Source organism: Geotrypetes seraphini, chromosome 3 (assembly GCF_902459505.1).
Source record: "Geotrypetes seraphini chromosome 3, aGeoSer1.1, whole genome shotgun sequence".
Lineage (NCBI taxonomy): Eukaryota > Metazoa > Chordata > Amphibia > Gymnophiona > Dermophiidae > Geotrypetes > Geotrypetes seraphini.
In genome coordinates, this window is record NC_047086.1 from 144,026,694 (window position 1) to 144,052,450 (window position 25,757).

A 25,757-nucleotide genomic window follows, 5' to 3' on the forward strand; every position below is an offset into this window, starting at 1 on the left:
GCAGGCCATTTAACACTGTTCCCTCTAAGCTGAGCAGGAGTCCTCCACCCACAGTCTCACCAATAGAGGGTGCTGTTTTACTGTCACATTTTTCAATTGTGAGGGACAGGCAAGTTCTGCAGGACTCCAGGGAACATACCTGTCCTTAGCGACTGAAAATATTCCACCCCCTAGTGGTAGCAATGCAGCTGGAGGACACCTGCTCAGCTTAGAGGGAACACGTCTACTTACAATGTAGGGAGACCCGTAGAGCCACCCATGTTCGCCTAAGGCTACCTAAGGTCTGCCTGGGGAGCATTATTTTTTTAAACGTGCGTCCCGATTAGCTGATTAGACAGTTGTAGGACGCCTACAGCTGCCTACAATCGGGACGCAGTTTACAGAATCCGGGCTATAGTGCCTACCTATTTGCTTTTCCATCCTTAAAGAGCTGTATCTACAAGAGATTCCTTGATAGAACATTATCTTTCCAAGCAGGCAAATGGAATAAATGTTTAACCAACTTTATTTCAAACGCATTTTCTTATCAAAATTACAGGAAGTCAATCAAAACTTATCTCTTTGACAAATTTCTCTGACCCCCACCTCAGCCTTGATGTATTTCTAAAACTTCTCCAGATAAATTTGACCAACCTCAACATGCAAATGTAATTTTGAATATTTTCTGTAATATCACTGTCTGTATACAGTCTCTTCCTCTGTAAACCGCTTTGAACTGTTTGTGGTATTGCGGTATATAAAAATAAAGTTGTTATTATTATTATTCTATGCATCTGCCACTTTTTCTGTAAAAAAGCATTTCCTTAGATTACTCCTGAGCCTATCACCTCTTAACTTCATCCTATGCCCTCTCATTCCCGGAGCTTCCTTTCAAATGAAAGAGATTTGTCTTATGTGCATTTATGCTACATAGGTATTTACCATAAACGTCTCTATCATAAGTGGTTGAGAGAACCACTGCTGGTGGTATCCAAAGGGATTATTGTGTTAATGAGGATTTGTTGAGGGAGTGTAAACTGCTACGTAGAAAATAGAGGGAGTGGCAGAAGAATAGGGTGGCAGAAATGTGAGATGAATATATGCGTATGCTGTTGACATTTAAGAGTCGTGTTGATGATGTGCGCAAAAAGTATTATCGAGAAAAACTAACGGAAGCATGGAATCGCCCTCAAGCATTATTCACGGTCTCTAAACAGCAGATGAGTAATGTTAAAGAACGCCCTGAGATTTGAGTCCAAGTTGAATGCGATTACTACTGCATCAGGGTAGTCAAGTCAAGAGGGTAGTCAAGAGGCTTCACTGCAGGATAGGGATTGTTTTGAAGAGGTGAAGAATGAAGTTGTTAAGCGCATTTTATGTACATGTAGGCTGGCGGTGTTGTCAGGGGACCTCTGTTCGCCTTTTGTGCTCCAGAAGTTGAAAAAACAGATTAGTCCAGTAATTACACGGATGATGAATGTCATGTTTACTGAGGGTGTTCTACCAGAGTTACTGAAAAGGTCGACAGCCAAACCACTTGTTAAGGATAAACGGTTGGGAGTGAGGGAAATTAAGAATCTCTGGCCGGTTGCTGCGCTGCCTCTATTAGCAAAAATAACAGAGAAATTGGTATATGTGCAATTGGAAAACCATTTACAGCAGAATAACATATTGGATGACTATCAGTATGCATTTAGAAAGTACCACAGCACTGAGACAGTTTTGGTCTCTTTGTGAGATGAACTCAGGTTAGGTTTTGACCAAGGGAAAGCATATATAATCTGCAGCGTTTGATACCTTGGAATATGGGATTTTACTGTCTAGATTGGGTGCATGTGGAATAACTGGGGTTGTGATGCAGTGGTTTAGATCATTTTTGCATGACACAAGAAGTCATTGTAAATGGGACAAGATCACCATTACACAAAGTAACCACTGGAGTCCCGCAGGGGTCGGCCCTTCCTGCCATTCTTTTTAATTTGTACCTTGGTCCGCTTTGTACATTACTACGTATGTTGAACGTGTCGTATTGTGTTTATGCGGACGATATACAATTTTTTTTCCAGTGGGAGAGTTGCTTGATGTGTCACTTTGGTTTTTGAATGAAACCATGACTAGCATAAAAGGGTGGCTGGATGCATAGCTTTTCAGTGATTTTGGTTACTCTGGCATATTAGTTGGAATACTGTGTGCAATTCTGGAGGCCACATTACTGAAAAGATGTGCTGAGAGTAGAGTCAGTGCAACGGATGGCCACCAGGATGGTCTCAGGGATCAAGGATCTATCGTACGAGGAAAGGCTGAAAAATTTGCAGCTGTACTCACTCGAGGAACGTAGGGAGAGTGGAGACATGATCGAGACGTTTAAGTATATTACCGGCCGTATCGAGATGGAAGAAGAGATTCTCTTTCTCAAAGGACCCTCAGCCACAAGAGGGCATCCGCTCAAACTCAGGGGCGGGAAATTTCATGGCGACACCAGGAAATATTTCTTCACCGAGAGAGTGGTTGATCCTTGGAACGAGCTCCCGGTGCAGGTGATCGAGGCAAACAGCGTGCAAGAATTTAAGAGCAAATGGGATGCCCATGTGGGATCCCTTAGAGAGGGTTAAGCCAAGGGAACCTGTCACCAGGAGTGGGATCCCTAGGATAGTAGACTTGGGGGTGGGTCAGTAGAGTGGGCAGACCTGATGGGCTATGGCCCTTATCTGCCGTCATCTTCTATGTCTCTATGTTTCTAAGCTTTGTTTTATCCCAGACCTGTCATCTGTGAACATATATGCCACAGTGACCCCTGATACAGGCGTTCCTCAGACGCCGAAACACAGTGCTTTGTCGGGTCCACAGCTTCTGCATGTGTCCTTTCCTGAAATAAACAAGTTGGTTTTACATCAGTGATCTTCAGTGGAGTGTTCATTGTCCTTTCCCACTTCCTTTTGTACTGTTTTATACCCGTGGGTTCTCTGTCCTGTTGGACTTTTTGGTGTTTACTATGAAATTCTTGCAACATATTTCATATATGATATATTTCCAAATAACACTGAAGATTTTAAAATTTAAATACTTTTTAAAATTAAACATTCTAAGAAATTTATAGCAGAAAATTCTGCTATCCTAGTAAGAAACAAAATTGTCTTACCTTCCAGAGGTCTTTTTGGCAGTGCTCACATGTGAAGTGAGGTGCCCAAGGTTTGTCTTGATCCCCAAAAGGAATGTTGAAATATGCCTTGTAGGCATCGCACATCTTAGCAGATGCTTCTATGGAGTACTTTTTCCCTCTTGACTTGATAAATTGGCCATATACATAGCAAAATGCATCTGCCAGATGTTTGTGCCTTAGTAAAAGGGCCCCTAAGTATACTCATCTTGGAATCAATGTGGAATGTTCTGCAAAACAGGTAAATTTCAAAATATCAATGTCCTGGTCATAAAAGAAAAGTTTGAGGAGAATGATAGCCATTTTCTAAATTTTTGTGGCATAAGCAATTAAGAAAGAATACTTCTTACCCAGGAACAACAACAAAAAAAATTATTCCATATTATAATTGCAGCATTGCAGTGATCTGGTTGATATAGAAACAAATCTCTTTCATAGCATTAGATAATGGTACCAAGAGGTTATGGAGGCAATTCTATAACTGGGCCTTACCAGTTACGTGCCCAAAATAACATGGGTAGTGAGCTTCTTCCATGAGGTACAGTGCATTGCCGGCTCCGCCACTACTCAGGTGAACCGAGAGTGAAACGGGGTTCCTGGGCAGCTGAGTGCAGTCTCCTGGCAGCCGCAGCCTCAGCAGCCGCCGGTCCTCCTCCTAGCTCACGTCCAGAGCCTTTCCAGCACTGCGAATTTCATTAAGTCCAGTCTGCCTCCAGCGAGAAGTTGAGCGCCATTTCGGCCTCGATGCCCGAAAAGTGCAGGTTCAGGGCGCTGCCGCAGCCAAGCAGTAAGGGTACGCAAAGGCAGGCAAGGAGGAATAGCGGCAGCCCCTCTTCCATGTTTCCAGCGCCTCAGCCAGACAGGGAGAGCAGGGAAGAGGTGCTGCTGGACAGGAGGGAGGTAACAGGAAGGGAGGCCTACTGCTGGACAGGGGGAGCAAGGAAGAAGTGCTGCTAGATGGGGGGGGGGGAGGTAAAAGGAAGGGAGAAGGCCTACTGCTGGACAGGGGGAGAAGGGAAGAGGTGCTGCTGGACAGGGGGAGAGGTAACAGGAAGGGAGGCCTACTGCTGGACAGGGGGAAGAAGGAAGAGGTGCTGCTGGATAGGGGGGAGGTAAAAGGAAGGGAGAAGGGCTGCTGCTAGACAAGGGGAGCAGTGAAGGGGTGCTGCTGGACACAGGGGAGGTAAAAGAAAGGGAGAAAGGCTGTTTCTGGACAGGGGAAGCAGGGAAGAGGTGCTGCTAGACAGGGAGGGAGGTAAAAGGAAGGGAGAAGGGCTGCTGCTGGACAGGAGGAGCAGGGAAGAGGTGCTGCTAGACAGGGGGGGAGGTAAAAGGAAGGGAGAAGGGCTGCTGCTGGACAGGGGGAGCAGGGAAGAGGTGCTGCTGGACAGGGGAGGTAAAACAAAGGGAGAAGGGCTGCTCCTGAACAAGGGGAGCAGTGAAGGGGTGCTTCTGGACAGGGGAGACATAAAAGTAAGGGAGAAGAGCTGCTGCTGGACAGGGGGAGCAGATAAGGAGTGGTGGTGGACAGCTGAGGAGAGACAGAAAAAAAGACAGACAGCGGCCGAGAGAGAGAAAAAAACAGAAAAACAAACACACACATCTATTCTAGCACCGTTAATGTAACGGGCTTAAAGACTAGTTCTATATATCTAAGCACCCAAAATGTGTTTAAATTTGTGACCTGTTATAGAATCAGAGGTAATCTTTATATCCTCTGTAATTGGGTATTTGTTACTGTTTGATTACATAGATTCTCGCTTAAGGAAGCATGCTGGCTTGTAGAAGCTTAATGGTTAAAGCAGTGAGGTGAGAACCAAGGTTTAAACCCTGCTTCTCCCACTGATGCATCTTACAACCTTAAGCAACTCCCTTCACTCTCCACTGCTGCAGATACAGCTTAAATTGCAAGCCCACTTGGACAGAGAAATAGCTTGTGTGCCTGCTTGTAACTTGCCTCAGGCTATCCCTGGTCCCTACCAAAGCCATCTCTGTTGCTCAGGGATCAGGCCTTCCTTCTTGTAAGTCAGATCCACTTTTGCTTTCTATACATGTTTCTTAGCAACTACTCAAACACACATGAGTTGACATTTATTTTAGGTGAAAGGAATCTTCGAAAGCTTGGTTTTTAAGTTTGTGAGTTCTTCTTTCTGGCCTCTCACCTCAAGCTCTACCTGTGTAGTACTGAACTCTGTTCTCAGACTGCTTATACACTGCATAAAGTTAGCAGTTATGTACTCTGAACTCGAGTTATTTCCAGTTTAAGATGTAGTTTACAGACACAATGAAACAACATTTATTGCACTTGATAAGCCAAAACAGACTATACATGGTAACAGCAGCAGCTCGTACTCCCATCAATGGCCACAGAAGCCAGGCAGCGCCCCCTGCTGGTTATAATTATCTTTGCTCCTTGTAGTATTGTCTCTCAAGCTGAACGATCAGTTATAACTAGACTACACTTTATCATACTCTTGTCTTTCCGCCTTCATGATGATTGTACAGATCCGGGCAGATCCGGACTCTCACTAAGAGCTCTGATGTATGGTTTAGTGGCCAGAGGATTAATAAGGGAGCAGCATTCGAAAGGTCAATGCCTCCTGGATGAGGTGAAACAGACTTCAGCCAGGTGGCCTCAGATTTGCTGGGTTCACTAAGCTGGGGATATTTTTGACAGCAGGCTTCTAGTACTTTAGAGACTCCCAGATGGACCCCGGTGTTCTTCTGGGAAGCAGGATCTTAAGGCTACACAAACAGTAAAATATGGATCCTAAGAGGCAGAAGGAAGAATTCAGGGCCCCAACCAGATCTTCTGGTAGCTGGTTAATATGCCTTAACCTTCTTCTTTATAGTGGGTGCTCTTCAAAAAGACATCCAACCTATATGAGGTCAAGTAAGTATGAGGCCAAGCTTAATATCAACCCAGTTATCTAACTGATGAGTATCAGCGGCATAAACACAGTAAAACAGTAAATGACGGCACATAAAGACCCACACGGTCCATCCAGTCTGCTCCACAAGGTGGCTAGAGCCTTGCCCGCCAATCTATACAGGTCACAAGCCCCTATACTTAAGCAAGACTCCACAATAGCAGTCACATATAGGCAGCCAAACGTGATGGTGTATTGGTTATAGCCATATATCATCCCCAAGTAGTCAAGGTGTCTTTCCCTCCTGCCCTCCCCTCCCTTCCTGAGCTGCACAGCATGTGACAATAAAGTGATCTATAAACTTGTCGAAGCTTCACCTGTCATTTGTGGGACACAGAGGCCTGGGTTCTGTAACCGGAGCTGATGGCAGCGGCCGCCTTAAAAGCGGCTACTGATCATGTGTCAATCACGCAACAGTGCCGGGTACAGAATCGTGCCTCGGGCAAAGGTAGGTGCTGGAAATGTAGGCCAGGATTTTCCAGACTTACATTTCTGGCACCTGTCTTTAATGTGAATCGCACCTCCGTAGGCGCTTTAGGCCACCTAACAGCAGTTCCAGCGTTAACCACGCTCACAGTGGCATTAGGTAGGCTTAAAGTGCCTACAGAAGGGTGATTATAGCGCTGATTTTTTTTTTAAAGTGCCTTGAAACTCACCCCCTCCTCTATTAAACTGTGCTAGCAGTTTTTAGCACAGAGAGTTGCGCTGAATGTCCCTGCGCTGCTCCCGACACTCATAGGAACTCTGTGAGCGTCGGGAGCTGCGCAGGCCATTCAGCGCGGCTCCCTGCGCTAGAAACTGCTAGCGCAGTTTTATAGAAGAGAGCCTCAGTTAAAAACATTATTTAAATGGTATTTTTTTACTGAGCTTGGGCGCCTACCGGCACCTGGTTAGAGAATCCAGGCCAGACTGTAGAAGTCTGTCTGGCATTGGCCTTTAGTTTCCCCATACTGGATTTGGCGAAGCCCTTGAAGTACTTAGCTGCCAGCAAAGATGTAGGAGGGGGTGCTGACAAGTTCTCAGCCCAACCAAGAAGAGAACGATGTGGATATGGTTCAATTGATGCTCAGAAACAAGGTGAAAATGTAGAATTTCATTTCTGCAGACTGACACTTAATGAAATAAGATAACACTCTTTTCAGCTACAGTGGCAAAATAACGCTCAGAATTTAGGAAGTTGGTCGGTTGGGCTGAGAACTTTTCAGCACCCCCTCTTACATTAGTATATTTAACAGCACTGATATCCTCAGCCGTTATTTCAAGGACTTTTCACAAATAACAGGCTGATGTTCATTTCCTTAAGCTACAGCAAAAACAAACAACAAACCACTAAACCCATTGTACCAGGATTATATGTCACGTGTTTGTTTTAAATATTATTTCTTGTGTTTATTGTAGACTATTTCTGAGTGGCAGGGTATAAGTACTTTATAAATAAATAAAGGCCATAAATCTCTTTCTGGGTGAACTAAACAACTTTCACTTGGTAAACTCACAGTTTATTGCCACCGCAGCTCGCTGCTGAGTCCATCCTTATAGGAGTTGAGTGAGACTACTAAAATTAGATAAAATCCCAGAAATTATAGGCAGATTCCAGCATTAAGGTCTGACTCTCACAAAACCTCATTTGAATACATTAGCTACACATAGTTACCATATATAGTGTTCCTCCGCAAATTCTCAGTTCACGGTTCGCAGACTCACTCATTCACGGTATTCTCTGACCGCCTCTTCTTGTACTAAAGTCAGGCTACACCAATCAGGAGCTGTGTGTCAAAGCAGTTCCTGATTGGTGTAGCCATACTATAGTAACAGGAAGAGGCAGTCGAAGCATACCGCGAGTGATTTTCTTCACTCGCCGGCACTCCAGCTGCCCTCTCCTGCCTTTTGACAGGTGAAAAACCATATTCACGGTTTTTCAAAATTCACAGGGGCTCCTGGAACGGAACCCCTGAAAATATTGGGAGAGTACTGTACACCAGTGTCTCACAAACTTTTTTCTGCCCTGGCACACTAAATTTGGGCCTGCGCGTGGACGTTGACACAATGACATCATGTACATACATCACGTCGATGTCCGTGCATGCGTGGAGGCCCTGAGCTTGGGGCCTTCCAAAACCTAGACAACCTGCCAGGATTGGAAATCCCTCTATCTGCTAACCCTGAAATTATAAACGCCGGGGGGAGTGGAGAGGTGCTGGCGTTGGCTGACTCGCATACAGTATGTCTCTCGCAGCACATCTGGAATGTCGCCACAGCACAGAGTTTGTGATTCACTGAGATACACAAAAATCTCCAGGAGAGGACAAATTGTAAAGGTTATACTGTCTGTTCCTCCTGAGGGCCAAGCAAAAGGCTAACCCTAGAGATAAAACTGTGAATCTTACAGGAACTCCCTCAGTCAAAGGCATAACAGCTATCTCTTTCCTACAGACTATAAATTGATACCCCTAGAGCAGTGGTTTTCAACCTGTCCTGGAGAACCAACAGTCAGTTGTTTTTCAGGATATCCCTGATGAATAAGCATTGATTAAATAGTGCATACCACAAAAAAAACTATTCATATAAAAAATATAAAATATTTAGCCACTTTATTATTTAATATTTTAAATTTTCAAATTTACCATATAAATACCTAAACTTATCACATTTCATCCATCTGACACACAAACAGAGCCCACCAGTCCATCCAACCCATTAAAATTTGAAAACAAACTTGTACAGTTCCATTTAGCAGCAGCCAAAAAATACTTGCTAATCAAGTCGTTCTGCACTTGATATTTCCTTGTTACTAATCCAATTGTTCTGTACTGTTCATTAATCCCACAATCCTTTCAAATTGTGCACGATGATAACACTCGACACGATGCCATGTTTTGCCACTAGGGCGTCTTCAGGAGCTTATCTGGTCATGGCTCCGTCTCATTATCTCCAAAGGCAGCTTAACTGGACAGAATCTCCAAACCAGGATCGCGGCACCTCCATAGGCATGATTCATGTCAAAGGTAGGCCTTGAAAATCCTGGCCTACATTTCCGGCACCTACTTTTCCTGAAGGCAAGCAAATCTGTCTCATGCTTATTCATCTGTAGATGGTTTGCGCATGCACTGGCCCTCTGAGCCCGGCAGAGCGAAATTTTACTTTTTTTAACTGGTTTTAACTTTTTTGTGAGCCCATGGTTTTAACTCGCTTTAAGCCTGCGGGTTAAAACCACGGGCTTACACTGCGGGGAAAGGCATGAGAGTCGGAGTGGCAGGAGAGATTCGGGGCGAGAGCAGGAGATCGGGGAAGGCAAGAGATCGGGGCAGGCAGGAGATAGCAGAAGATCAGGGCTGAGAGCAGGAGATCCGGGCAGGCAGGAGATCGGGCCTGGGAGCAGAGAAGTAGTGCAGAGAGCAGAGCGGCAGAAGGCAGGGCAGTTGGAAAGGACCTCAGCGACTGGTCCTCAGCAGTCGCTTATTTTTGGATCGGCCAGCCCAGTCGGTGTTGCTTTTTTATTTTAGTGAATCGCTTCCTGCCTACATTTGAATGCCGTTCCCCCTCATTTGCATGCGCAGATCAGAGGATGATCGGGACAGAGATTAGTGAATTGGGTCAGAGGGAAATTGGGTCGTAAAGGGGTCGCTAAGTGGTCGGAAGTTGATCAGTGGGCTTAATGAATCTAGCCCAAAGTGGTAAAACAATTCTAGACTCAGGTTCTCATGCAGCCATATGGTCTTACAAATATGGCATCTGTTCTCTCTCAGACTGAAGAAGGGCAGTTTTAAGCTCTGTGGTTGCAGCCTAGCTCTGGGAGAAGCAAAGCTTTCTGGGGATTTAAGTTCACAAAGCATACTTTATATATACATCTAGCACAAACACTTAAACTTGTTCTTATATAAGAAACCGACCTAAATGGGGGCAGAACAGACAAACATTCCAAGTGTCCTGTAAGTGAATTTGCAACATTATGAACCAAGCCATAATGAACGATCCAGTTCAGTAAAGCACTGAGGCACTTATGCAGAACAAAGACCTCGGGAAATAAAGCAGACACCTTGGCTAAAAGCAAACTATCATAAACATTAATATCAAAGTTCTGAATTAAACTGATTAAGGGACAAGAAATTATAAAACAAAATTGGGGATAGGAAAGACCCTTGCAGAACTCCACAATCCAGGGAAAATATCCTAGACCATAAATTAGATTGATATTGTGAAGGTTCTCGCAGTCAAAGATGATTTAAACTACTGCAATCCCAATAAATTTCAGATATGAAAGAAGTAAGCCATAATTAATCATATCAAACACTGATGCCAAGTCAAACAACACAGCCAAAGTGTCACCATCCTCCAAGCTCCCAGGCAGATCACTATGCATAGATACCAACACTGCATCAATATTATATCCAGTCCTAAAGGGAATATAGTATGCAAATCTCTCTCATACATAGTCATTAGGGATATCCTGACCTATTGACAGGACAATTTGAGGATGATCTCCTGAAGAATGTTGTGAGTCTGGAGGGGATTTTCTCCCTTCTAGACTCCCTGGAGTGGCACATATGCTGGCCACAACCCTGATTTCCTGTGTCATTTTCTGGTCAAGTGGTTCTTAAACCTGACCTGGGAGACTCCCAGCCAGTCAGGTTTTCAAGATATCCCTAATAAATATGCATGAGGCAGATTTGCATATAAGAGAGGTGACAGGAATGCAAATCTACCTCTTTCATATTCATTAGGGATATCTTGAAAACCTGACTGGTTTGAGTTCACCCAGGATAGGTTTAAAAACCACTGTTCTAGTCTATTCTTTGTATCATCCTAAATTATATTTTACCTTCCTCTTTCACTGAGTTTGATTCTGTTTACTTTGCCATTCTGACGTTTATATCTGTCTTGTAGCTGGCAGGATATGAAGCCACTCTCCCCATCAGTGAAAAATCCAACCCCATTACCAGAGAGATTGACAAGGCTAACCCTACCCTGGTTGTCCAGCTCCTGAAAGAATGTGATGCAGAAATATTTCAGGAGGAGGATGGGGCCCTCATAAACTATAAGGTTTGTTCATACTTCATCTTCTCAAGTTATCTGATCTTGTACCAATTTAATCATTTTACTTGGGTCTGTTTGGTAATGACTATTTCCTTCCAAGGTTAACCATTAAAAAAGTCCTGAAATATGATTTTGAGCATATTGAGTACAGCTGAGCTCCTTAGCAAGATTTTAGAAGTAAGGAGAGGCCCTCAAAAAGATATTAGTTGTATACCACTGGTTGCTTTCATATTTGACCTTGTTGACCACACCATTTTACTACAGATACTTGAAGCCATAGAGATCTCAGGCAGGGTATACAACTGATTCCAAGGATTCCTTAAATCAAGAACATACAGAGTAAAGACAAACGATCTTAAATCAGAACCCTGGTCCAACCCCTGTGGAGTTCCACAAGGTTCACTACTCTCGCCTACGCTCTTCAACCTCTTTATATCTTCCCTAGGGACCACCCTAGATAATCTAAATGTAACATCGTTCAGCTATGCAGACGACATCACCATACTCCTACCCTTCGATTCTCCAGACCCCACTTCAACAGAAAAACTGAAAAAAACACTAGAATCAGTAGAAAAATGGATGGTAGACCACAAATTGAAGCTGAACTCAGACAAAACAAAATTTCTACTGCTCGAAAAGGACAAAAACCCTTCCAGCACAGAACTAGAAATAAATGCCAACAAATACCCAATACAGTCCACTCTTAAACTCCTAGGAGTAACGCTAGACAGATGCTGCACAATGCAGGTCCAAATCAACAAGACTACCCAGAAAGCATTTTTAATCATGCGCAATTTACGAAAAATTAGAAAATTCTTCGACAAAGAACAATATAGGCTCATAGTCCAATCCCTAGTCCTAGGTCTAGTGGACTATTGCAACATTCTCTATCTACCATGCCCTACAAACTTGATAAAACAACTGCAGACAGTTCAAAACATGGCTCTCAGATTGATCTACTCGCTAAGTAAATTTGACCACATCACCACTGCCTACCTAGACTTACACTGGTTACCAATACAAGCACGAATTCAATTCAAATTATACTGTCTATTACTCAAAGCAATAAATGGCACTGCCCCCACTTACCTAAACAACTGCCTAAATCAAAATCTCACTACTAGACAAAGGAGAACCCAGATCCCATTTACCTTCCCCCCATTCAAAGGCACTCAGCGCAAGATGTTTGAAAACCTACTAGCGACGCAAGCAGCGAAACTTGACCATACCATCTCCAACTTGCTATTAACAACGAGCGACTTCAAATCATTTCGAAAAGAAATTAAAACCCTGCTATTCAAAAAATTTATCCAGATATCTTAACTCTACCTCCTGTTCTCCTCCTTCCTTACAAATTCCCTCTCAAAGTCTCTCCCTCTCCGTAAATTTTTCTCCTCCATGTCTCAACCATGTAAACAGCTCCCCAAACTGTAAATTTCCTGGAACTATCCAGTCATCTTTTTGTAATCCAAAACCCTAAATTGTAATTTTCCTGGAAATGTCCAGCTAGTTTCTTTTATAATCCGCCCAGAACTGCAAGGTACGGGCGGAATAGAAGTCATTAATGTAATGTAATGTAATATGTTCCCCACTCACAGTGTGCTGACTATAGCTCACTATATAGCTACAGCTTTACTGTATAGTCTTTGTAGATTTCCTCACTGAAGTCTCCTTAGGCTTTGTACTGAAAGCAAGGACTCATCTGAGTTATATTGCCAATTGTAAGAGGCTCCTATTCAGTTAACCCTTACTTCTGTAATCTTAGTGATACCAGCCAGACTCTGTATTTCTTGAACAGCTTTCTTTAATAACATGAAGTAAAGAATAAACACTCACAATGACTTCAAGGAAGTTCAACTCTGTCACAGAATCTTCTCACTCTACCAGCTTTCCCTATCCAAAAATAGAAAAGTTCTCCAGACTTAGATATAAAACTAAACTGTCTTAGATTGTTAGAAATAAAGGATGAAAACCTGGTAGGGGAACAATGCCAGATGCAGATTATCATACAGCCATGCGGTCCACAAAAATGGCACCTGTTCTCTCTCAAACTGAACAAGAAGAGAGGTGGGCTTAAACTCTGTGGTGGCAGCCTAGCTCTCTGGGAGAAGCAAAGCCCTCTGAGAATTTAAGTCCACAGAGCACAGAGAATACATCTTAGCATATACACTTATACTAGTTCTTATACAAGAAACTGAGTAAATGCCCACATAAAATGGGAGCAGAACACACAGATTTATTATTATAACATCAGACTTGATATTCTGAAGGGTTAACAGGGCACAAGAAACCCCTACCTGATTAAAGGGCTCATTTTCAAAGCACCTATGGTACTTTGTGTGTCTAGTGCTTTGAAAGTAAGCCTCTTAAGTATACCACACTGAGTGGACTAGGAGATTTTAAAGAGGTATGGGGGTGGCGAAGGGAGGGCATGAGTGTGGCATGGGGGCAGAGAGGTGCTGGCGCCCAGGGTGGTCCACCCCACCCCCTTTTCCTTTGGGGGGTACAGGGGTAATTCTATAAAGAGGGCACCAACATTTAGGCTCCAACATGTATAAATGGGATAGTCACATGGGATCTCTCGGAGAGAGAAAGAGATAATGGTTACTGCGGATGGTCAGACTAGATGGGCCATTTGGCCTTTATCTGCCATCATGTTTCTATCTAAATGGCCAAAATAGTGGCATATATGTGAGTATGTGTCCACTTACATGCATAAATGTCAACATTCCGGCTATGCGCTATTCTACAAAATGGAGCCTAAATGCAAAAAAGTAGTGTGAAGGTGGGCGGAGTCAGGACAGGGCAGGGCATAGCTGAACTATAAGCACATATATGCCCTGCTGCACTAGATAAATTTAAAGGGGAATTAAAATGTTTCTTTTTCAAAGACACTTTTGAGCTATAATGACTCCCCTTCTTTTCCAATTTAGTAAGCCAGAGCCATGAATAAGAAGAAACCTCCTTTTCTTCACCCCCTCTTGATTTTACCTCTTTATGTTTACTTTTCTTAAATTTATTGTAGTTCTACCTGCCCTTTTTTGTAATAGTGAGTCTGTCCTTGGCCAGGTAATTTGTTTCATATGTTTTTGGTTTTATGTTCCCATATTTTTTTTAGTTCAAATCTTTTTATTGGAATTACCTATAGGTAACAATACAGAAAAAGAAAACAATACTTATACATACATGTTTAGTTCCCATATTTTAATGTACATCGCCTACAAACCATGATAGGCGATCAATCAAATTTTTAATAAACTTGAAACTATTCTATAATAGGAAAGTAGGTGCCTGCTTCTCCTTATAGAATAAGTTACAAAATAGGTGCCCCTTTATAGAACTGCCCTCCATGTGGTCAAATATGCACATATGTAAAGTTTGGATTTAATTACACCTTTCCAAATGAGTTACATTTTGGGCGATGTGCATATTTCCCTATGTGAGGGAGGGAAGGTTATACTGTTAAGTTTGTAACTGAAGCAAATTTGGCTGGGAAGGGAGTTTGAATGCCAAAGCAGGATGTGAACCCTGGCATCTCTGGTTTCATCTTCTGCTGCTCCATCCACCAAGTTCCTCCTCTATATATAAGCAGCATGCTGCTTCTGTGGCTAATTAAATTCACAGCAAACCCATGGACATTCCTCTTGATTATGCTGCAGAATTTAATTAACTAAAAATCCATGGGTGTCTAATGTGCGTACTCATTTTTACTCCTGTAAATACCCAGTTAAACTTTATATAATTAACCCCGCTATAGGTGCCCTGTTTTTGTTAGATGAATATCCAAATGTACTGCTTGACCTAGGATAAATTGTTTCTTAGACTGTCTTCTTGGGGATTTTTCTTTGCAGAGGCTATACAGTGAGTCAGTACTGAAAACAGTGATTGACATTGCAAAGCGGGTGCAAGAAATCATAAAGGTAATATATAGCAATACCCTCTGAATTTTCAATTAGGTGCCTGGCTGTAAAATTATTCACATACTGTCATGCCTGCATGGAAGAATTCAGCTTTCTAAACATAAAATGTCTGCCCAAAAAGAATCTGAAAATCAAACTGATATATTGGCAAACCTATAGTCATACATTTGATTAATGGCATGCCATCTACATGCATCCTTTTAGAAAAGTAAGGTCTGTATATACAGTATATTTTAAGACATACCTTTTGGAAGCCTTTTTACCAAGAAAAGCTTTGAGGTTTTATTTGTTTACAACATTAAGTAGTATTTTGGGACTTTGTCTTGATATCAGATTCCCACCAATGATGATGGTATGATTATAAAAGAGTGGCATAATGAGAATAGAGCTGTTCAGGCTCTGTTGAAGACCTTCATGAGCCTGTATGCCCTTTTATTTGTAAAATAACCTCCTAAACTTACTTCCACCTACTGTATTTTCATATGAGTACCAGATAAATTTATCTTAAAAAACCAGTTATCTGAGAACAAGCCTCAAAAAGCCCAGATTAGCTTTAATGTCTGCAAAATGGTTCTCATCTTATCATAGACCCAAACAATCTCACATTGGTCACTTTTTTCTTTATTGCTTTTTAGTTTTTTACTATCTTCATTAAAATGATCAGTTATCTTCACACTGCTCTCTCAAAGTTTATTGCTCATCTCCAATGGTGGTCAACATTTTGCATAGCTACATCAGGGAAATCAGGGATTACTTATCCATGCATATCTGAATCAACTCCTAAGCTTTCATAGTCAGGATCTCCTTCTTCTCAAAGCGGTGGGTAGGTCCTCTTTTTCTTTTTTGGTCTCTCCAATCTTCTTCTTCCTTTACTTGAACAGAATCGGGCCTGTTCAGTTTTCTCTGTAACTTTCAGTTTTTCATAGTACCTTTACATTGTTAAGGCACCACCTGTGGGCGGGGTTTAAGCCACCTGGGCAAATCCGGCCCCATTCTGGAGCTGGCTGGCCTGCCGGAAGGGCGGGCTTGGCACCTGTCCGTCCGGCCAACGTTGACAAGGTATGGAGGGTGGGATTGGGGGTAGGGAGGGTCGTGGGGTCGGCAGGGGGGTTGCGGATCAGCGGGGAGGCCAATCGGGGGTTCGGAGGGGGTGCAGTTGTGGGGAGTTGAAATATATATTTTCTGAACCAGATCAGTTGAAAGCCTTTATAGATTTAAAGAAGATCACTATGGAAATAATTAGATATAGCCGTATCGTGTTAAGGCCTTTAAGTTTTTTGTTGTTTTTTTCTTTTTTACGCCTCCGATAATCGTGGTCTAAGGAAGATATGATTTTGTTATACCTACTTGATTAATTTAATGTTTCTCTGCATTTCTGTAGCAAGTGGATACTTGTGTATATTTAATTTGAGAATTTAATAAATAAAAAAAAAGAACCCCCCCCTATAGAATTTCATTCTGCAAATTGGCATTTAACGAAATAAGATAACTCTCTTCAGCCAAAGTAGCAAAATAATATTCAGAATTTAGGAAGTTGGCTGGTTGGGCTGAGAACCTTTCAGCACCCCCTTGTATCATATCCCCCATCCTCTAGGACAGTGTTTTTCAACCTTTTTACACCCATGGACCGGCAGAAATAAAAGAATTATTTTATGGACCGGCAAACTACTAAGACTGAAATTAAAAAAACATATTTCTGCCCCGTCTCCGCAAGATCAGTCCCCACAAATCATCTGATCCCATCCGCATAAGTCTCAGTTATGATTTTATATTGAACATATTTTATTAACGTATACAGAGAAACAATATTCTGTACAATTGTCATTTTATAAATATAAATATACAGAGCAAGGACCAACAAAACCCCTGTCTCCCCTCCCCTTCACATATCCCCTCTACTATCAAGAAAACTGAACAAGCCAAATTATTACAGATTGCTTCACAGAAATATCATGCTAACAGAATACTGCAGTCACACATGACAGGAATAGTGTTACGGGAGTGCCCCCTGGTCAGAGAGAGCCCTAAGCCAGCTGGAAGCTAAAGAAGCACTGTCTGGGCTTTGCATTCCCCAGTTATGTTTCTAGCAGGATATATATTTCAAATCTGATATATTCTAATGACAAAATAGAAATAAAATGATTTTTTTCTACCTTTTGTTGTCTCTGGTTTCTGCTTTTATCTTCTTTTCACTCTTTTCCTTCCAGCGTCTGCCTTGTCTCTTCAATCCAGCATCTGCCCGTTCCATCCACTGTCTGCCCTCTCCCCCTTCCATATGTATCTGACTTCTTTCTATGCCCCTTTCCTTTTTCCATCCAGCCTATGCCTCCTCTCTCCTTTTTACATCATTCATTCCAGCTTCACTGCTTTCTTTATTTTTATCTCTCCTACACCAGATCTAGCATCTTTATCCCGCTCTCATTTCTCTTCTGACCCCCTTTCCAGCATCATTCTCTCTCTACTTTCTCATTCCTCTGTCTCTCCACTTTCCCTCATCTGATCTCTCCATTCCACCTTGACCCCCTACCCCTCCTGTAATCTCCCTGACAGCTATTTCCTTCCTTTTTTCCTTCTCCCTTCCCTCCTCCCTCTATCCAACATTAACTCTCTTCCCATCCCTTTCCCTCCTCCCCCCAGCAGCATCTCTCCTTCTACCTCCCTCCAGGTCCATTAGCAGCTCTCCCTTTATCCAGCAGCTTCCCAGCCTCCAACAGTGGCTTCCTCCCCTTCCAGCAGCTCTCAGTACTTGCCTGCAGCAGTGATTTACTTAGGCAGTCTTGGGTCCATTGCCGCCTTTGAGGAAAGAGCTGTTGGGAGGGAAAACAGCCACTGTGGAAGGCTCCCCAGGATCTTGCTCCCGCACACGCTGACCATTTCCCTCTACCTGCACCTGTACCTGCAGCTCTCTCCCTTCCATCTGCACCTTCCCCGCGGCCCTCTTCAGCAACTCGGCAGGGGCGGTGATCAAGACAGGATGCCGACATCGGGACCTTCCTTCTCTGAGTCCCGCCTATTTTGTTTCAACTTCCTGTTTCCGAACAGGCGAGACTCACAGAGGGAAGGCCCCGACGTCAGCAGCCTATCTTGATTGCCCTATGTCTACTCTTCTAGAGATCCCATTGGGAGTGGGATCTCTAGAAGAGTACACATAGGGGGGTGGATCAGTAGAATGGGCAGACTTGATGGGCTATGGCCCTTTTCTGCCGTCATTTTCTATGTTTTTATGCCTGAGGCTGGAAAGAACAGCAGCCTTCCGCCAACACTACCGCAGTCGGCAGGAAATTTAACCGCCGACTCGATCTCGCCGGCCCTGCGCAGACTGGCAGAAATTTTCTGCAGACCGACACCGGTCCGTGGACCGGTGGTTGAAGAACAGTGCTCTAGGACATACATCTCACCCACAAAATCTGATTCATATTCTAGTTCTTATGGGACCATGCTTTTTCTGCTCATATTACTACTCTTTCCTCCCACTATTGCTTTTCTAGTTGCTTGCACCTGCAGGAGGTCATTTAGCAATAGTTTTTAAGACTCTTCCTGGCAGTATAGCAGAGATGGAGGAGGTTTGCAAACTTTTGACACACCTCTGGAGCAAATTCTGTTTGTTTTTGTTTAAGATTTTCTATCTTGTCTTCTATTTGCCCCATTTTACATGAAATGCACCTTACAAAATTCACATTCCATATGCTCAATTTTAATAGGAGGCTTAGTGCTAGAGAATGACACGGTGACAGAATTTGTCACTGTCCCCAAGAATAACCACAGGAAACCATCTCCATGTCATTCTTTAAGGAGAGAGGGAAGAATCAGAGTATGAATGGACACAGCCACTGACCCTCAAGCTTTATATTGAAGAACTAGTATTTTAGCCCGTTACATTCGTTGCAGTAATGGGTACTAGAATAGCCCCACCTATACCCTGATCCTGACTCTGACCCCACCCATGCCCCGCCTCTATCATGCCCGGACCCTGCCTCCCAATAATCTCAGTCCCACCACCTCACCTTTCACCTTTGTACCCTTTTGGCCCTCCTGACAGGGTCTTTACTTACCCGAGGCGGCAGCAGCAGTCCTGACGTACCAATTTTTCCTCCCCAAAGCAGCAGTGGTCTACCATTTCCATCTCTCCCTTTCCCCCTTTCACACCCTCTACCATTTTGCCATCTTTCCCTTTTACTGTCCCCCTCTGTCCTTCCCCAAGACCATCTCTCTCTCCTGCCTCCTCCACACTCCCTGAAGTCTATATTTTCCTATCCCCTACCATCTCTCCTGGTTCTCCTATTAGCCCCTCTGTCCTTCTCATCCATCTGTCTCTGTCTCTCTCTCCTCACTCCCTGCCTCTGCGGAGCTCTCGCAGCTCCTCCTCGTCCTCCTCCAGCCAGGCTTCAGCCATCTTCCGCCGCGGCCTGTAGCCGCCGACAGCCACCACTGCGGCTTCCAGCCGCCGATAGCCACCGCGGCCAACATCCATCTTGGGGGATTCTCGCACATGCGCACTGCTACCTGCGGTGCCCTACAGCGCACGGAAAACGGGAGCACGCAGGTGGGAGTGCGCATGCGCGCTTAGGGCTTTATTATATTAGATGCTGGTGTAAAAGGACTGAGGTTGAGATAGACATTAAAGAATGACATTGGATAGTTAGAACATAAGACCATAAGCGTTGTCATACTGGAACAGACCGAAGGTTCATCAAGCCCAGTATTCTGTTTTCAGCAGTGGCTAACCCAGATCACAAGTACCTAGCAGAAACCCAAAGGGTAGCAACATTCCAGAGCTGAGATTGTGATGTCATAATGCCTCATTCCACCAATGCCTAAAAGCCAACCTCATCAGTGATGTCACAGTGGCTTCATTATCCTATACTTGGCTCACATAAGAAATCAGAGTATGAATGCGCTCAACCACTGACCCTCAAGCCTTGCATTGAAGAATGCTGGTGTAGAAGGACTGAGGTTGTGATAGACACTAAAGAAAGACATGGGATGGTTTCCCGCGGTTATCCACGGGGACAGGGCTTGTGACAAATTCTAAGGTAGTGCACATTGGGGTATGTGTACACAGTCTGAAAGATTTCAGTGTTCTGCTGTGTCTTATGACTATAGGGCTTGCCCAACAGCTTTGTGATTATGGGGAAGAAAGTGTTATAAAGCTGTAAGCAGCTGATCTCCCATTTACTTTGAGATACTTCTCTTTCAAGAGGATCATGACATGCTGTACATATAAGCATTTCATATGAGAGGACAGAGAGATGATTTAATCTTCTCGTGATGTACACTGGAATTAGAGAATTTTCTAGAATTAAATGGTTAAAGAATATACAAAAAGGAATTCAACAGTCTCATAGTTCAAAAATCACAAAAATACTGCTGAAAGTATACATACAGTTGGAAGTAAAACCCAAACCAATTATATCAAAAACAATTAAACATCTAATGGTGGAGAAAGAACCTCAGAATAGTGCAGCCGTCTAAAACATATAAAGTTCAATTGCCACAACTAGCACGGTCACTGTCATTAAAAAAAAACTCCACCGAATACTTAAACAAATCATATAGTGTAGAGCAAACTTCCAAAAAACTGTTATCTGTCGCATAAAGAAGACTGAACTTCCCCCCCCTCCTCCCCCAAGTATTAGTCTTTTATCAAGCACTTCTTTGGACTCTTAAAAAGGAAAAAACATTAGGCCCATTTGAAGCAAAAAGGCAATCTTCTTTCCACACCCAGCAACAAGACAATCTTCTTGAAACACTCGATAGAATTCTGTTTCACCAGACCAACCGGCTGCTTTAGGGGGAAACCAAAATTCAGCCCATGCGTTGCTAACTCATAATGGCGCCCGGTGTTAAAACAAACTGCGGGAAATGTGTCATATCCAGTGTTACTCTCAATCTCATTCTTCTGGGAACCAAAAAACAACATTCAGCAATAAAAAAAAGGCTTCCCATCTAATCCTAGTATTTAGCCCATTTGGCCACACAGATCTTACTCCATCATCTTTACTCCCTCCTCCTTCCATTTCTAATATTCTCTAATCTAATCTAAACCTTAGATTTGTATACCGCATCATCTCTACATTCGTAAAGCTCGACATGGTTAACAAGAGTTAGGGTAGAAAGGAACTCCAGTGGAGGGAAGAGGCAAAATGAAGAGAAAATTTAGAGGACTAGAATAACCAGAGAGGGAGGAGGAGTTACATTTTTGAGAATAACCAGGTTTTCAGATGTTTACGGAAGAGTTGGAGGGAGCTCAGATTCCTAAGAGGGGAGGTAAGGTTGTTCCAGAGCTGAGTGATTCTGAAAGGGAGGGAAGAACCTAGTTTTCCTACAAGTGAAACGCCTTTTAGAGAGGGAAAGGAAAGTTTCAGTTTTTGGGTGGATCTGGCAGAATTGGGGTTAGAGGAGTTCCAAGAAAGAGGAATGAAGGGAGGGAGAATACCGTGTAGGATCTTGAAAGTGAGGCAGGCACATTTGAAGTGGACTCTGGAGATAATCGGAAGCCAGTGGAGCTTGAATAAAAGCGGTGAGACGTATGGAATTCCTACTCAAATTCAAGAAAGCTAGTCTGTATTTGTGACCTTCTTTACCCACATTCTCTGATGAAAACCTGGTTTTCCCCTGATGACATTGCTACGGTTGCTGATCTCCATAACGGAGGTTATCATTTTTCTCATACTCCATGCTCTTGTTTTTTTCCCCCACCACCATGTTTCAACAGCGCCTTCCGCTTGCTCTTCTTCCCTTGAGGTCCATATCTTCCTATCCTTCCAGACAGCTGTCATCTATCATCCTCCGGATAAGTCTAGGCTTCAAAAGCAAACTAGATGCATATCTCCTTGAGAGAGGCATATAAAGATATGGTTGGCTATAAAATAAGCCAGGTGAATACCTAGCAGGGCCTCCGCGTGTGCGGATCGCCGGACTTGATGGACCGAAGGTCTGATCCGGAGATGGCGCTTCTTATGTTCTTATGTATGTTCTTAAGTCTTTCTTTAATCACTCTGGAAAACTAGTAGATATATGTATTATAAACCTCATTGAAAAGATGTACAGTATAAGTTCAATATAAAAGTTGGTAAAATGAAAGCACATGGAAATCGTTAGTAAGATGCAATTGGTAAAGTAAATGAAGTGTGGTTTTGTAATTTTAGTGCACAGTCCTTATTTCCAATTCATGCAATCCCAACAAACTAAAGCAGAATGGTTAAACCGAGGCACGATTATTGCTTAAAATGGCTGCAGTAGTGTATGTTTAGTTGGCATGCCTAGCTATAATCACTTGGGGCTTCTTTTACGAAGGCGCGTTAGGGCCTTAACGCGTGGAATAGCGTGCGCTAAAATGCCCCACGCGCTAGCCGCTACCACCTCCTCTTGAGCAGGCGGTAGTTTTTCGGCTAGCACGCACTAATCAGGTGCGTGCGCTAAAACCGCTAGCGCACCCTCATAAAAGGAGCCCTTGGAAATGGAACACATTTTTGTAGTTCACAATAAACCAAGGCTGTCCATCATTCATAACTAGTTGTAGCACGTGCAGAAGAAGAGAGAATAACAACACTGAAGATCACAGGAGCTTAGAAGCTTGTAACACTGCAGGGCTTGCTGTAGCATCAGGGCTATACCATATGCAACCTAATCCTGCAGGCATTGAAACTTAGTTGCCAGCTCCTAGACCATTGCTCCAATAGGAGTAAGTCGTGTTTCATATTGTCCGTTGTGCTCTTGCTTATTATATTACATAGTTTGGCGTCAAAATAACGTTATTCGCCGATGACACCAAACTATGTAATATAATAAGCAAGAGCACAACGGACAATATGAAACACGACCTACTCCTATTGGAGCAATGGTCTAGGACCTGGCAACTGAGTTTCAATGCCAAGAAATGCAAAGTCATGCACCTTGGCAATCAAAATCCATGCGAGACTTACACCCTAAATGGCGAGATCCTAGCAAGGACTGTTGCAGATCGGGACTTAGGGGTAATCATCAGTGAAGACATGAAGACTGCCAATCAAGTGGAGTGGGCTTCATCTAAGGCTAGGCAGATCATAGGATGTATACGTAGGAGTTTCTTCAGCCGTAAGCCTGAAGTCATTATGCCGTTGTATAGATCCATGGTGAGGCCCCATCTGGAATACTGCATACAATTCTGGAGGCCTCATTACCGCAAGGATGTACTGAGGCTTGAATCAGTCCAGCGAATGGCCACCCGGATGGTCTTGGGACTCAAGGATCTCCCGTACGAGGAACGGCTGGATAAATTACAGCTATACTCACTCGAGGAAAGCAGAGAGAGGGGACACATGATCGAGACATTGAAATACCTCACAGGCCGTATCGAGGTAGAAGAAGATATCTTCTTTTTCAAAGGTCCGACGGTGACAAGAGGACATCCATGGAAAATCAGGGGCGGGAAATTGCACGGCGACACCAGGAAATACTTTTTCCACCGAAAGAGTGGTTGATCGCTGGAATAAACTTCCACTTCAGGTGATCGAAGCAAGCAGCGTGCCTGATTTTAAGAAGAAATGGGATCGTCACGTGGTATCTCTGCACAGAGTTAAATAGGGGAGGGTCATTAGAGTGGGCAGACTAGATGGGCCGCGGCCCTTATCTGCCGCCTTTTTCTATGTTTCTATGTTTAACTTGCCTGGCAATCCCACCTTAGTTGTGGTTACAGAAGCTGGAAGTCCTCCTTTAGAGGGAAAGAAAGATTCCTTTGTTTTGTGAGCTAGTGGAATATTTTTATCCCACTAGAATCCCTGTGGCAGAAAGAATGTCCCTCTCCTCTTTCCCCTGTCTCCATACTCAAGAAAACACTTTGTACATTCTGTAAAGCTCATACATCTGTCCTCTTTCCTTATTGGCACTTGAGGGTTTTCCTGATTGGCTGGAATAATTGCAGGTTAACCTTATAGTTACTGAATAAAGCAGTTCTCTGGGAGGAAATAATTAAACACATGGCAGGCATATATCTATTTAAGCAGTCCTTGTTTTCCTGTAAAATACTAACATGAGAGTGTGCCATGAAGCCATAGTTTATTCACTTATCCTACTGTGTATCACTGAATCTTTTTGACGAGTGTTTGCCTTGTAACTGATTTCTGATCTTCCTCTTTGGTTCATGACAGGAGGCTGATGATGGTCTAATCGTACTAAGTGGCTGTGGAAGCTCTGGCAGGCTGGCAATGCTCCTCGCAGTAAGTTCAATCACCTTTCACTCTGAACTCTGCCTGCAACACTACATTATTTCTCCATGTGACACTTTTAGACTAATTCTCAAAGGAATGGTAAAGAAGTGAGCATTTTTCTTTGGGTCTCTCTCTTCCAGAATTCCTTTAACAAACTGCTGAAAGGCCTTCATAGGAAACCCTGTTATACCTATATTATATCAGGCGGAGACAGGTAAGGGGAGACCATTGACTAGTGATGGACCTAGGACCAGTGGCGTAGTAAGGGAGGGTGGGCCACCTCGGGGGCTGTTTTGGTGGGGGCATGGCACCTCTCCGTCCCCCCCATGCCACGCTCGTGCCCTCCCTTCCCCCTTACGTCTTTAAATCTTTGCCAGGTTAAGCAACTTCTCTGGGCTGCTGATCATGCCAGCCTGGCTCTCCTCTGAAATCACTTTCAGATCGTGGAGCCAGGAAGTGATGTCAGAGGAAAAGCCGACACCAGTGCAAACAGCAATCTGGAGAAGCTGCTTGCGCTGGCAGATATTTAAAGAGGTACTGGGGGAGGGTGCAAGTGTGGCGTTGGGGGCAGGGAAGGACTGTAAGGGCAGAGAGGAGGGTGTGGGGCAGCAGAGAGTAGGGCAGGGGGTGCCTCCTACCCTCGCTACACCACTGCCAAGTACCCTACTGCATTACATGGCTTCTATAGTTGGTGCATACTGCTCTCTGCCCTGACAAGCAAATTTCCACACACAAAATTGCACACTACCCTGAGATGCGTGCACAACTAAATTAAGCCAATTAGAGCTAATAATTGGGTGCTAACAATCAATTATTGGTGTTAATTGGCAACCTTTTTGATTTGCACACACATCTTGCAACGCACTCTTCTATAAAAATCCACACACAAATCTCATAGTGTGCAACTCAAGAGGGGGCGTGGCCAAGGGAGGGGCATGGGCGGGCCAGGAGGTTCATTAAAGATGCACACAATATTATTGATCTGTACTTAAGCATTTCCCCTTACGAACCAAGATTTATACCAGGTTTTAGTTGGTGTAAATCCTCAATCCTTTAATTGGGCGCGCATCTTGGCACTACGCGCTATTCTATAAGGGCCGCTAATCCTGGAACGCCTTTTATAGAATCCCATTCAGCGCTGAATTTTGAGCACCATTTACTGAATCCAACTTCTCGCATTTACATGCCTCTTGTGCACGTAAATACACAGAATGCCGGCGCTTTCGTGGATAAGTATACACTCACACACATAGGCCCGGATTCTCTAAACAGTGCCAATATCGGCAGCTGCCGATCACGTTTCAATCACGTGGTGGCGCCGTCTAGAGAATTGCGCCTCCGGGAATGTAAGCCAGAGTTTTCACGGCCTACATTTCTGGCGTCTCTCTTTGCCATGAATCGCGCCTACGTAGGCGCTTTATGGCACCTAACGCTACTTCCGGCATTAGCCATACCTATAGTGGCATTAGGCACTGGTAGGAGTGATTCCAGTGCCTTTTATATAGGCACTGGTAGGTGCTTTAAATTTGACATTGCTTGCTGTTTTAAA

The 25,757-nt window shown here is 43.7% G+C and overlaps 1 protein-coding gene across 3 annotated transcripts in view; it reads left to right on the plus strand.

Annotated features, from left to right (window-relative positions):
- The window catches only part of GCKR (glucokinase regulator), a 181,272-nt gene that overhangs the window by 108,859 nt on the left and 46,656 nt on the right, over positions 1-25,757 (plus strand). For 2 of the 3 annotated variants that reach the window (XM_033938444.1, XM_033938442.1), the window contains exons 2-5: positions 10,951-11,106; positions 14,952-15,020; positions 24,149-24,217; positions 24,349-24,422. In XM_033938444.1, the coding sequence (XP_033794335.1) occupies positions 24,206-24,217; positions 24,349-24,422 (86 nt within the window). In that variant the 5' untranslated portion in view covers positions 10,951-11,106; positions 14,952-15,020; positions 24,149-24,205. The remainder of the gene's footprint in view (positions 1-10,950; positions 11,107-14,951; positions 15,021-24,148; positions 24,218-24,348; positions 24,423-25,757) is intronic. The other variant, XM_033938443.1, reaches the window with a different exon arrangement.